The sequence below is a fragment of the Xyrauchen texanus genome, chromosome 7 (assembly GCF_025860055.1).
Source record: "Xyrauchen texanus isolate HMW12.3.18 chromosome 7, RBS_HiC_50CHRs, whole genome shotgun sequence".
In the NCBI taxonomy this organism is placed as follows: domain Eukaryota; kingdom Metazoa; phylum Chordata; class Actinopteri; order Cypriniformes; family Catostomidae; genus Xyrauchen; species Xyrauchen texanus.
In genome coordinates, this window is record NC_068282.1 from 634127 (window position 1) to 647442 (window position 13316).

Sequence of the window (13316 nt, forward strand, 5' to 3'; positions counted from 1 at the left end):
CACATGGATTTACACTAATGATCCAGTTCCTTCATTCTTAAAGGGACAGTTCACCCAAAAATGTAAATTCAGTCATTGTTTACTCACCCCTGTGTCGTTATAACCCTGTATGACTTTCTTATTCGGAACACAAAGGGAGAAATTGTGAAGAAAATAATATTGCTCAAGAAGGCAACACAAGAAAGAAGGGGATGCAAACTTTTGAACAGGATGATTTGTGTAAGTTACAGTCAGTGGTGGATTTAGGCACGGGCAACATGGGCAGTCGCCCAGGGCGGCATCTTGTGGGAGGTGGCATGAGGCGGCACACCCCCGTCAACAACTTTGGGGGGGGGTGTTGAAGCAGGTTTCACAAGTGCGACAAACAAGAACAATTTTGTGTTCCAGTGAGACACTTACAATGGAAGTCAATGGGATAAATTTTTTAAGGGTTTAAAGGCAGAAATGTGACACTTATAATTTTATAAACGCACTTATATGAATTAGTCTGTTTAAACTTGTGGATTATTTCAGCTGTAAAGTTGTTTTAAATCATTATGTGGGATTACGGCGTTACATCGTCATGGCAACAAAGTTGTATAATTTTCTCTATCTTCACACAGATGTGGTTAATAAGTGATTTAATGACAGTAAAATCATGTTAACACACAGATTGTTTATGTCTTGTGTCTATACTTTTGAAACAGTATTTTAATGTTGACAGATTAAACCCCATTGACTTGCATTGGAAGTGTCTCACTGGAACACACATTTGTGCTTTATTAAAGAAAAGGAGGAACGAGTCGAAATAATTTTTTGTGGTAATCAATATTATGACACAAATACTGTAGATTGAGATGAACTCGTATTAAACCTGGATAAAAAAGGCAAAAAAATTAACAATTGTATATTTATAATTGCATATACAAAAAGGCAATAACAATATAAGAAAAATAAATAAATAAAAACAAACACAGAAAAAATATTAAATAAATAAATAAATATAAAAAAAATACAAAAATAAACATAAAAAAACATTTTTGCATTATTTCTGGCAGGATGACCAAGAGCATGACGTCATTGCCATGGTAACCAGACAAATATCAGCTGATTTGCTGAAGACTAGAATGAATGTATCACACTGGGACCTGGTCACCCAATCTATAATTAAATAATAAACAAAAAATGTAACTGTCCAAAATAACTTCATATTTCATTGCGCATATTATTGTGGAGAAAAAACTGTAAAATAACGTATTTTAAGCAGCTCGCCAACACTTTTAAAATAGGTGCTATTTATCTGTTTTTCAGAGTTGCTGTTGCTTAATAAGAATTGTTTTCCCGACTATTTAGAAAGTTACAGTTAATTAATCAAGGACCAGTTTAAGTTGAGAAAACTGTGTAGACTACAGATGCCAACATGTGTGGATACATTACGCCTAAAAAGACCTAATAGCCCAATATTAATCATATTTTTCTGAATGTTTATATCAATGTTTTGATATGTTGTTGTTTTAGTAAACTGCAAGAGACATGATGTGGGTGACTTGACTTAATGAAGTTCTTAACCGCGATGAAACCACGATAATCGATAAAAACAGACACCTCGGTAATCGATGTTATAGCAGTCTGCATCATGATTGGGAAGAGTCCCCTTCAGGTGTGTTTGCTTAACAAACATTGATTATGTCTATGACATCAGACAGAGTGTCCATTTATTTCTGTTTAGTTATTTTTATTTATGTATTTTGTTTATTCATTGCATCACAAATCAAATGCCATGGACATTTAAAATTCCCCAGACAATATACAATATTATAAAATATTAACAGCATGAACAAACCATACATCTGTGGATTTATATGAACCCCTTTAGAGAAATTAGTTGAGTGTAATCAGAGTATATTTAGCAGAGACAGACCACTTCTATTAAAATCAATGGGCGAAATTGCAGCGCCCACCGGCAGTCAACTGATGTAGAAAGGAAGTCCCGCCTTATAGGTAAAGAGCCAATCACCTTTCAGACACAGACACCGTCTGTCAATCACCTCGAGAACGCGCATGCGCATTATCTATACAAACCGGGAATATGACAGCTTTAGCGTAATATGAGGTATATAAGCTAATTTTATGATTTAAGTGTTGACAGATTTTACTGCTGATTTTAAATGTTATTTGATAGTAATATGGACGTAACCGTTTTGGAGATTTCAGTCTTTCTCCACTGAAGTATATAGGAGCTGCACTGGCATGCCTGGAAATAGCGTCCCGAGAGCGTTCCAATGATGGCCGACAGTGGACTGACTTGATAGAAAACTTTGGTATATTTTAATTTCAGTGTTGATTAATGTAAAAAATAGGGTGGGGGAGGGGTTTAAAAATGTAGACTTTTCCTGTTTTTATATAAAACTGTGTATTTTTCAATCTAATGTTTATTAAAGATGGTTAATGTCATTATTCATGTTCATTTTATTGTCCAGACGCTGTTGTCATGTGATACTTGCTACTTTTCTCATCGCTCCCGGTTTTACTTAACAGGCCATGACGTCACCGGAAGGCTTCTGAGACACAGCGCCATCTGACCAATCAGCGACCAGAGAATATTTAAAGACATTTAAACGGGGATATTTGAAATCAAACAGGCCAGTATCACGAGCGCTGACGGTCAACGCGTTGTCTTCTTGAGTAATAACGTTTATTTATTGATATTAAACATCACACACGAGCGATTTAGTGAATGGTGATTTTTAAGTTTTATTAACACGGCGTGGGGGAAATCATCGTGTTTGTAACCGTGTTTTGAGGAGGATTGGAGGTAAATATTGATTCATTGTAGCACGAGATTGTTAAATTTAAATGGTAATTAGTGCAGATGTAGTTTATTTGAGTCTGTCAACATGTTCAGATGGACTCGTTGATTTGTAATCGACCCGAATGCTGTTTTTATGCATGTTATTGGGGCATTTTACTGAATGCAAATATGAACAATCTTGTATTTGTATTATTTTAATCTCTCCCTGATGTGTTTGTGATGTGTCTGTTTTAATTTCAAGATATGGCTTCTGCTGCAAGAACTAAATCAAGCAAAGACCTGGAAATTCAGCGAACTGAAAATGAGAAGGTGTGTGTGTGTGTGTGTGTGTAGTGTGTGTGGTGTGTGTGTCAAGTACACATTTACACCGGTGTGTATCACTAAGCAAAATCATCACAGCTTTATTTAAATGTTGTTTACTTAAAATACATGAGGTCATGCGTCATTTTTAACAAAATCTAATAAACCTGTGGAGTTTCTTTGATTTTGTTTGTACTGATTGTTTTCACATTTAACTAGATTTTTAATAATACCCTTGTTTTTCTATGCATTATTTCCCATCTGTTATCAGTATGAAATTACATATTGTTAATGAAAAATATCATGCTCAGATTTGTTTAGTAAATGGCAAAATGTCACCTAAGCAGACCGTTCTATTCAAACTGATTTGCATTATTTATCACATTAACTGTTATAAAGAATATGCATCAAATTGTATCCATATGTGTTCTAGATAATTTCAAATGATCCCCAATTTGGAACGCCCAATCCCCACTAATTAGAAGGTCCTCGTGGTGGCGCGGTTATTCACCTCAATCCGGGTGGCGGAGGACGAGTCTCAGTTGCCTCCGCGTCTGAAACCGTCAATCCGCGCATCTTATCACGTGACTCGTTGTGCATGACACCGCGGAGACTCACAGCATGTGGAGGCTCATGCTACTCTCCACGATCCACACACAACTCACCACACGCCCCATTGAGAGAACCACTAATCACCACCACGAGGACGTTACCCCATGTGACTCTACCCTCCCTAGCAACCGGGGCAATTTGGTTACCCCATGTGACTCTACCCTCCCTAGCAACCAGCCCAATTTGGTTACCCCATGTGACTCTACCCTCCCTAGCAACCAGCCCAATTTGGTTACCCCATGTGACTCTACCCTCTGTAGCAACTGGCCCAATTTGGTTACCCCATGTGACTCTACCCTCCGTAGCAACTGGCCCAATTTGGTTACCCCATGTGACTCTACCCTCCCTAGCAACCAGCCCAATTTGGTTACCCCATGTGACTACCCTCCCTAGCAACGGCCCAATTTGATTACCCCATGTGACTCTACCCTCCCTAGCAACCGGGTCAATTTGGTTACCCCATGTGACTACCCTCCCTAGCAACCGGGTCAATTTGGTTACCCCATGTGACTACCCTCCCTAGCAACCGGGCCATTTTAGTTGCCCCATGTGACTCTACCCTCCCTAGCAACCGGCCCAATTTGGTTACCCCATGTGACTCTACCCTCCCTAGCAACCGGGTCAATTTGGTTACCCCATGTGACTACCCTCCCTAGCAACCAGACCAATTTGGTTGCTAAGGAGACCTGACTGGAGTCACTCAGCCCGCCCTGGATTCAAGCTCACGACTCCAGGTGTGATAGTCAGCGTCAATACTCGCTGAGATACCCAGACCCCCAATGTTATGCATTTCTGAGGATAAATGGCGTTTTGTGTGTGTTTGCAGATATCTGCTGGTGGACCCAAAAGAGTTCCAGTTGCGCAGGGTGTTCAAAAGCCTGTAACGACTCACTCACACGCATGTTCTGGGCACGGCACAAGGACCACAGCGGGTTCAGCGGACCGCAAGTCAGCAGAAACCCGTCACACACACAGTTCCTGTGAAAAAGGCCTGTCCTGGGAACCAGAACATCAACCCTGAGCAAGTCAAAACACAAAATAAACCACCACAGAACCAACCAAAACCAAACCTCCAGAACACCGTTTCTGCAGCTGAATCCAGCAAACGGGACAAACCTCACCGTAAGATCCACTTAGACGTGTCTGTCCTCGTGACCTTTCATTTGACTCTGACAAAATGTAGAATTACTAAATTCTTGCTTTTTTATCTTTCCAGAAACGCCTTCTAATGGAATGTCAAATAGTGCCAAGTAAGTCATTTTCACATCCTTTATGTATGTAAACAACAATGACAGCTAGAGTTTTGAACCAATGGTAACTCTTGAAATTTAAATATAGCTTAGTACATTTGTATATCAAGCCATGTTGTGCTCGTGATGTTACATTGTACATTATACAGCATTTTACACTGTAATATTCTTAAATTGTCTTTTAGGTAGTTGTCATGTGGTGTAACCTGTGATGCTACATATAAAAACGGTTCAAAAGTTCATTTATGCATTGAGTTTATGAGCTAATATTGAGTTTATGGAATATATTTGTCCTAAAAAATAGTGTGTGTGTGTGTGTGTGTGTGTGTGTATATACACTTTTTTTTTTTTTTTTTTTTTAAATAAGCCAAAAAGTTTATTACAAATAGTAAAAAAAAACTAGGGATGCATCAATGTCTTGCACCTCAATATTTATCGGCAAATTATTGTTGAAATTAAAACCATCGGCATCGGTTTTAAGCATGAAAATGGCAATAAGAATAAACCCTGATTCAGTTTATAAATGACTATCAACAAATTTTGTAAATGCTTTGAATTCAAATGCACATCCAGAAATAATAATGGCACTGCTAAGAACTTGTAATTATATTTACTCGTACTCTCAATGAGTAAAAAAAAACATTGTTCCAGATGCGACCGTCTTGAAAGTGGCACTTGCCTATATGTACATGTTGAGGTGAAATCATCATCATCATTGGTAATCAGGAGGTTGCTGGTTTGATCCCCACAGTCACCACCATTGTGTCCTTGAGTAAGACACTTAACTCCAGGTTGCTCCGGGGGATTGTCCCTGTAATAAGTGCTCTGTATAATACATTGGTACTCAGAAGGTTGCTGGTTTGATCCCCACAGTCACCACCATTGTGTCCTTGAGTAAGACACTTAACTCCAGGTTGCTCCGGGGGGATTGTCCCTGTAATAAGTGCACTGTATAATACATTGGTACTCAGAAGGTTGCTGGTTTGATCCCCACAGTCACCACCATTGTGTTCTTGAGTAAGACACTTAACTCCAGGTTGCTCCGGGGGGATTGTCCCTGTAATAAGTGCTCTGTATAATACATTGGTACTCAGAAGGTTGCTGGTTTGATCCCCACAGTCACCACCATTGTGTTCTTGAGTAAGACACTTAACTCCAGGTTGCTCCGGGGGGATTGTCCCTGTAATAAGTGCTCTGTAAGTCACTTTGGATAAAAGCAATGGATGTCTTACTCAAGGACACAATGGTGGTGACTGTGGGGATCGAACCAGCAACCTTCTGATTACCAGTTCAGTGCTTTAGCCCACTACACCACCACCACTCCTTCATATCTGTGCATCCCTATAAAAACGAATCCCTAATGGATGTCGACTACACACATTATTTCTAGTGTTACTTTCTTTAAGAACCTGTCTTTGTTTAATACTGCGTGGTCTTGATGTCATTGTAATGAGGAAGTTTAACGAGATCTCCGTGTGTTTGTGTTCTTCAGTAAAGCGTGGAGTTTAGAGAACTTTGACATCGGCCGAGCTCTGGGCAAAGGGAAGTTTGGTAGCGTGTATCTGGCCAGAGAACGTCAGACGAAATTCATTCTGGCGCTCAAGGTCCTGTTTAAAAAGCAGCTGGAGAAAGCGGGTGTGGAGCATCAGCTGCGGAGAGAGGTGGAGATCCAGTCCCATCTCAGGTACAATAATCTCCTAATTCATGAAATCTGAGATGTGTGGCTGAGATAGAGAGAGAGAGAGAGAGAGAGAGATATATATATATATATAAATTAGAATATTCATGGTATAATCGCAACATTAAAAAAATGTTTTGTAATGATTTGTGCTTTTTATTTGCCCACTATGTTTCCTAAAGAGCTTTTCAGTAGAATCGTTTTAAGATCGTTCATGTATTATTAATGATCGTGTTTCTCCAGAGTTGTCAAATACACTTCAGTTGCTCACGTCTGTTCAGTTTTCCCATTTAAACACATGCTGGACGAAAGTCTTTGACTGTTGCGTGTGTCTCAGAACAGTTATAGGAGAGCTATAGGATGCTCCCTTGCTCCCTATTTAGTGAATGACTTAACCTCCAGTGTGCTGTCTGTCTGCACTGGTCTCAGAACAGTTATAGAGAGCTATAGGATGCTCCCTTGCTCCCTATTTAGTGAATGACTTAACCTCCAGTGTGCTGTCTGTCTGCACTGGTCTCAGAACAGTTATAGGAGAGCTATAGGATGCTCCCTTGCTCCCTATTTAGTGAATGACTTAACCTCCAGTGTGCTGTCTGTCTGCACTGGTCTCAGAACAGTTATAGGAGAGATATAGGATGCTCCCTTGCTCCCTATTTAGTGAATGACTTAACCTCCAGTGTGCTGTCTGTCTGCGCTGGTCTCAGAACAGTTATAGGAGAGCTATAGGATGCTCCCTTGCTCCCTATTTAGTGCATGACTTAACCTCCAGTGTGCTGTCTGTCTGCACTGGTCTCAGAACAGTTATAGAGAGTTATAGGATGCTCCCTTGCTCCCTATTTAGTGAATGACTTAACCTCCAGTGTGCTGTCTGTCTGCACTGGTCTCAGAACAGTTATAGGAGAGCTATAGGATGCTCCCTTGCTCCCTATTTAGTGCACGACTTAACCTCCAGTGTGCTGTCTGTCTGCACTGGTCTCAGAACAGTTATAGGAGAGCTATAGGATGCTCCCTTGCTCCCTATTTAGTGAATGACTTAACCTCCACTGTGCTGTCTGTCTGCACTGGTCTCAGAACAGTTATAGAGAGTTATAGGATGCTCCCTTGCTCCCTATTTAGTGAATGACTTAACCTCCAGTGTGCTGTCTGTCTGCACTGGTCTCAGAACAGTTATAGGAGAGCTATAGGATGCTCCCTTGCTCCCTATTTAGTGCATGACTTAACCTCCAGTGTGCTGTCTGTCTGCACTGGTCTCAGAACAGTTATAGAGAGTTATAGGATGCTCCCTTGCTCCCTATTTAGTGCATGACTTAACCTCCAGTGTGCTGTCTGTCTGCACTGGTCTCAGAACAGTTATAGGAGAGCTATAGGATGCTCCCTTGCTTCCTATTTAGTGCATGACTTAACCTCCAGTGTGCTGTCTGTCTGCACTGGTCTCAGAACAGTTATAGAGAGCTATAGGATGCTCCCTTTCTCCCTATTTAGTGCATGACTTGACCTCCAGTGTGCTGTCTGTCTGCACTGGTCTCAGAACAGTTATAGGAGAGCTATAGGATGCTCCCTTGCTCCCTATTTAGTGCATGACTTAACCTCCAGTGTGCTGTCTGTCTGCACTGGTCTCAGAACAGTTATAGGAGAGCTATAGGATGCTCCCTTGCTCCCTATTTAGTGCATGACTTAACCTCCAGTGTGCTGTCTGTCTGCACTGGTCTCAGAACAGTTATAGGAGAGCTATAGGATGCTCCCTTGCTCCCTATTTAGTGAATGACTTAACCTCCAGTGTGCTGTCTGTCTGCACTGGTCTCAGAACAGTTATAGGAGAGCTATAGGATGCTCCCTTGCTCCCTATTTAGTGCATGACTTAACCTCCAGTGTGCTGTCTGTCTGCACTGGTCTCAGAACAGTTATAGAGAGTTATAGGATGCTCCCTTGCTCCCTATTTAGTGCATGACTTAACCTCCAGTGTGCTGTCTGTCTGCACTGGTCTCAGAACAGTTATAGAGAGCTATAGGATGCTCCCTTGCTCCCTATTTAGTGCATGACTTAACCTCCAGTGTGCTGTCTGTCTGCACTGCTCTCAGAACAGTTTGAAATGCTCATTATTTTCATCATAACTCCATATAAAGCCTCTGAAAGACACATTTAGTCCCTTATAGTGGTCATTGTGTTTATCAGCGTGCTGTTTTGCGGTAAATCGCTCAAATTTAAAAATGGTATATCGGATGAATGTGAAAACATTATTTGTATTTACCAGATATCGTTTTGTTGCCGTTTCAACCAAACACAAACTCCTCTGTGGTCGCCGCCATGTTGTTTGGTCACATGACTCTGTACAATTAAAGTTTAATTGTGTTCTTTACTGACCGCACAGAGTCTCGTGTGTGTGTGTGTGTGTGTGTGTGTGTGTGTGTGTGTGTGTGTGTGTGTGTGTGTGTGTGTGTGTGTGTGTGTGTGTGTGTGTGTGTGTGTGTGTGTGTGTGTGTGTGTGTGTGTGTGTGTGTGTGTGTGTGTGTATTGTGCAGTAACGCGCCGGTATTGTGCGAAACTGTTGAAAATTTGCCTTTTGATTTTTCTTCATGCATTAACCTTTTTAATGTACTTTTCTGGAAGAAATGGTTCCTCAAATATAAAACAAATGCAAGTAATTTACATTTATTCATTTGGCAGACGCCTTTATCCAAAGCGACTTACAAAAGAGGAAGAACATCAGCGAATCATCTTAGGGGGACAGTGGTACAAAAAGTGCCATATTACAAAGTTTCACTATCATCATAATAGTATATAATAGTATACAATTTCAGAGCAAATGCATAATTATACAGATGTATATTGAATATGGTCAATAGTAGTCCTATCGCTCCGCCCAACACTGAAACCACAGCGTTTATAGTCTTGCATTATATTGTGAGGTGAATTAATGTCATGGTCGTCCCTTCCTTTCAGACATCCAAACATCCTGCGTCTCTATGGTTACTTCCACGACACGGCCCGTGTTTACCTCATCCTGGAGTTTGCTCCCAAAGGAGAACTGTATGGAGAACTCCAGCGCTGCGGAACGTTTGATGACCAAAGAAGTGCCACCGTAAGACACGCGGCCAATCCAGACGTCTCCTATTATAGCGATTATAAGAATTGCCATGAATAATTTATTTGTGCTTCATCTGCAGTATATAATGGAGCTTGCAGATGCTCTGAGCTACTGTCACTCAAAGAACGTGATCCACAGAGACATTAAACCCGAGAATCTGCTGCTGGGTGCCAACGGAGAGCTGAAGATCGCAGACTTTGGGTGGTCTGTGCACACTCCCTCATCCAGGTGAGGTCTAGTCATTGTGAAGATGATGATAATGTAGGATATCTGTTGTTTTTATGCAGCTCATTCCTCTGAGTTTCCCGTCATTCTAATGTGTCTCTCGTGTCTCTGATCAGGAGATCCACGCTGTGTGGGACACTGGACTATCTCCCACCAGAGATGATTGAAGGCAAGACTCATGACGAGAAGGTGGATCTGTGGAGTCTTGGAGTGCTCTGCTACGAGTTTCTGGTCGGCCGTCCACCGTTTGAAACCAAGAGTCATGAGGAAACTTACCGCAAGATATCCAGGGTAAGTCTTGTGCTACATCTCTGTTATAGTGCACACGTGGATCACCGAATCCGTTAGAACTGGATCACTACAGGAGCGGTCGGGTCCAGCGGCGTGTGCAGCCCAAAACTTTCTAGGATCTTTTGCGTTTCTCTAGTTTCATCTAGTTGTGGAACTAGTGTGGGAATGTCATTCTCCGGAGTTAATGACTTTATAGTGGCCTCTGACTCTTTAGTAACTTATTATCTGTCAGAATAAATTCAGACTTTTTAAAGGGACAGTTCACCCAATAATGGAAATTCTCATTATTTATTCACCCTCATGCAATCCCAGATGTGTGTTTTTCTTCTGATGAACACAAATGAAGCTTTTTAGAGGAATATCTCAGTCCTGTAGGTTCATACATTGGTGACCAGAACCAGGTCCAAAAAGCACATAAAGGCAGCATAAAAGTAATCCATAAAACTCCAGTGGTTTAATCCATGTTTTCAGAAGCGATATATGTTTGAATGAGAAATGGCTCAATACTGAAGTTTATTTTGACTATAAATTCTCCTCCCTGAGCAGTAGTTAGCAATATGCATGAATGCTAATCGCCAAAAACATTGTTGGAAGTGAAAGTGGAGATTGATAGTAAAATGGCTTGAATATTGATCAGTTTCTCGACCACACCCATCAAATCACTTCTGAAGACATGGATTACTTTTATGCTGCCTTTATGTGCTTTTTGGACCTGGTTCTGGTCACCATTGTATGGACCTTCAGAGCTGAGATATTCCTCTTGTGTTCTGCTGAAAAAAGAAAGTCACACATCTGGGTGAATAAATGATGCGAAATTTCGTTTTTAAGTTGAACTATCCCTTTAAAAGCTTAATCACTTTTTAAGTGTGTGTGTGATTATATATGCATATGCATGCGCGTGTCCTGTTTTGTGACATTTGACTAAGTGTCGAAAGTTGGTCCTTGATCAGTTTTTGTTCACCATACCTTTTTAAGTAAGTTCATTTTTTGCCATAAGTGGCCATGGAGGCTGTCATGGCATTAAATCACCAACAAACTAAAGACTGTTTTGTAAATTGGCTTTGCAGTAAATGGTCTGCACTTATTTAGCATATATTATTAAAATATATATTTAACCTTTTAGAGGTTTAAAGTGACCCATATGAATTAAACTGGGGAAGAAATGAGAGCTCTGAAGTTGCACCCATTGTGGTCCAAAGCTCTCGTTTATTTACAAGTGTTTGCGTCACATGTTATGCATGAATGAAATGCCACTGACATTCTTCTTGGTGGTTCTGGAAATCCGGTAGTTTGTCATCTACAGGGTCCCCTTGGTCATGGACAACCTGGAAATATCAGGGAATTTTGAAATTGTGGTTTCCAGGTCTGGAAGAGTCATAGAAGTGAATAAAATCTTCAAAGTCATGGAGTTTTTAATATTTAGTAGGGGTGTTACATTTGCACTGGATTAAAAACGCATGAAGATTTCAAATGTATCATGTTTATTTGGAAGACCTGAGCAATTGGGTGCTTTCACACTTGAACTTCTGGTGCGCACCTGGGTTCAAATGACGACAAAGTTCGGTTTGTTTGGAAAATGTGGACGCTGTTTTCCAAGCTCTGGTGCGCACCCGAGTCTGCTTGAAAATGTGGTACGGTCTGTGTGAACTCCAGTACGGTTCACTGCTGATATGTACACAATCATACCAAAACAAGTAAACCACTTGTGATGACGTATAATTTGCTCCGCATGGCAATTATTAGGGTTTAATGCATTTCTCCAAATAAATCCCCTTCAGGGAGCCGCTCACATTCTGCACATCTCTTGCATCTGCTTGTGGCAGACAAACGTTAATATTCATCTCATCATTGCACATTTAATGCATCTGCATGAGAGAGATGCGAGTGTCGTTGTGTGCATGTGATACTTTAATAACAGTGACGCTGATGTTGTCTTGAGTTGTTACAGTGGTAAACCGCTGGCGCTTGTACTCAAATTAATTACACAATCGGACTGCGGTTCTGACCCATATAATATGATGTGAACGGAGAACAATGGGGGCAGGAGGAGAAAACAAACTCCGATTCGGTCCAAGCAATCGAACAAAGTGTGAAAGCACCCTTAATCAACGGATGTGCCTCTAATCCCCGCCCATTTTAGGATTCACGCATTGTGTTGTATGGATTAAAATTATTTTTTTACATTTTTGATTTATTAGAGTTCTGGGCTCTTTTCAGAAAGAAAGCCTAAATGTTTGCATGGAAATTGATTGGTTGAGGAGTGGAACCCTGTACCGAAGTAATCCATAACTTCATGTGTAACACATCTCTTTCTCTCTAGGTTGAGTTTACTTACCCAGCACACGTGAGTGAAGGCAGCAGAGATCTGATCAATAGACTACTGAAGCACAACCCCATGCACAGACTTCCCATCCAGGGGGTCATGGTGCACCCGTGGGTCGTGGAGAACTCCATTAAGAAGCCGACCACTCACACCGCAGCCAAATAACGACGTGTTTGGATTTTCACTGTAGTGATGTGAACTATTGGAACAAAGACTTGTGCGGCAGTAATCGCCTTTGCTGCTTCTCTTTGGAATAACTCTAATGTTTGTTATCTGTTGTGCTGTTTATCATTTCCATGCTGTTTGTAAATATGTAATTGTTAATAAGGCACATATTGTAAAGTTTTAGCCATTACTTGAAACCAATAAATATTTTTTTTTTATTCAGTTATAATAACTCTCGGGATTTAAATCTTGAATATTTTATATTTTTTCTCCCCAATCTGTAATTCTCAATGCGCTCCAAGTCCTCGTGGTGGCGTAGTGACTCGCCTCAATCCGGGTGGTGGAGGACGAATCTCAGTTGCCTCCACGTCTGAGAACGTCGATCCACGCATCTTATCACGTGACTTGAGCGTGTTACCGTGGAGATGTAGAGCGTGTGGAGGCTTCACGCTATTCTCTGCAGCATCCACGCACAACTCACCACACGCCCCACCGAGAGCGAGAACCACATTATAGTGACCACGAGGAGGTTACCCCATGTGACTCTACCCTCCCTAGCAACCGGACAATTTGGTTGCTAAGGAGACCTGACTGGA

At 41.0% G+C, this 13316-nt stretch overlaps 1 protein-coding gene across 1 annotated transcript; it reads left to right on the forward strand.

Moving 5' to 3' along the window:
• Nucleotides 1-2634: 2634 nt before the first annotated feature.
• Nucleotides 2635-12910, forward strand: LOC127646805 (aurora kinase A-B-like). Its single transcript, XM_052130708.1, has 9 exons — nt 2635-2794; nt 3033-3100; nt 4530-4825; nt 4920-4953; nt 6446-6637; nt 9572-9710; nt 9796-9944; nt 10058-10232; nt 12553-12910. The coding sequence occupies exons 4-9, from the start codon at nt 4937-4939 to the stop codon at nt 12718-12720; spliced, it is 840 nt and encodes a 279-aa protein (XP_051986668.1). The 5' UTR covers nt 2635-2794; nt 3033-3100; nt 4530-4825; nt 4920-4936; the 3' UTR covers nt 12721-12910.
• The last annotated feature ends 406 nt before the right edge of the window (nt 12911-13316 follow it).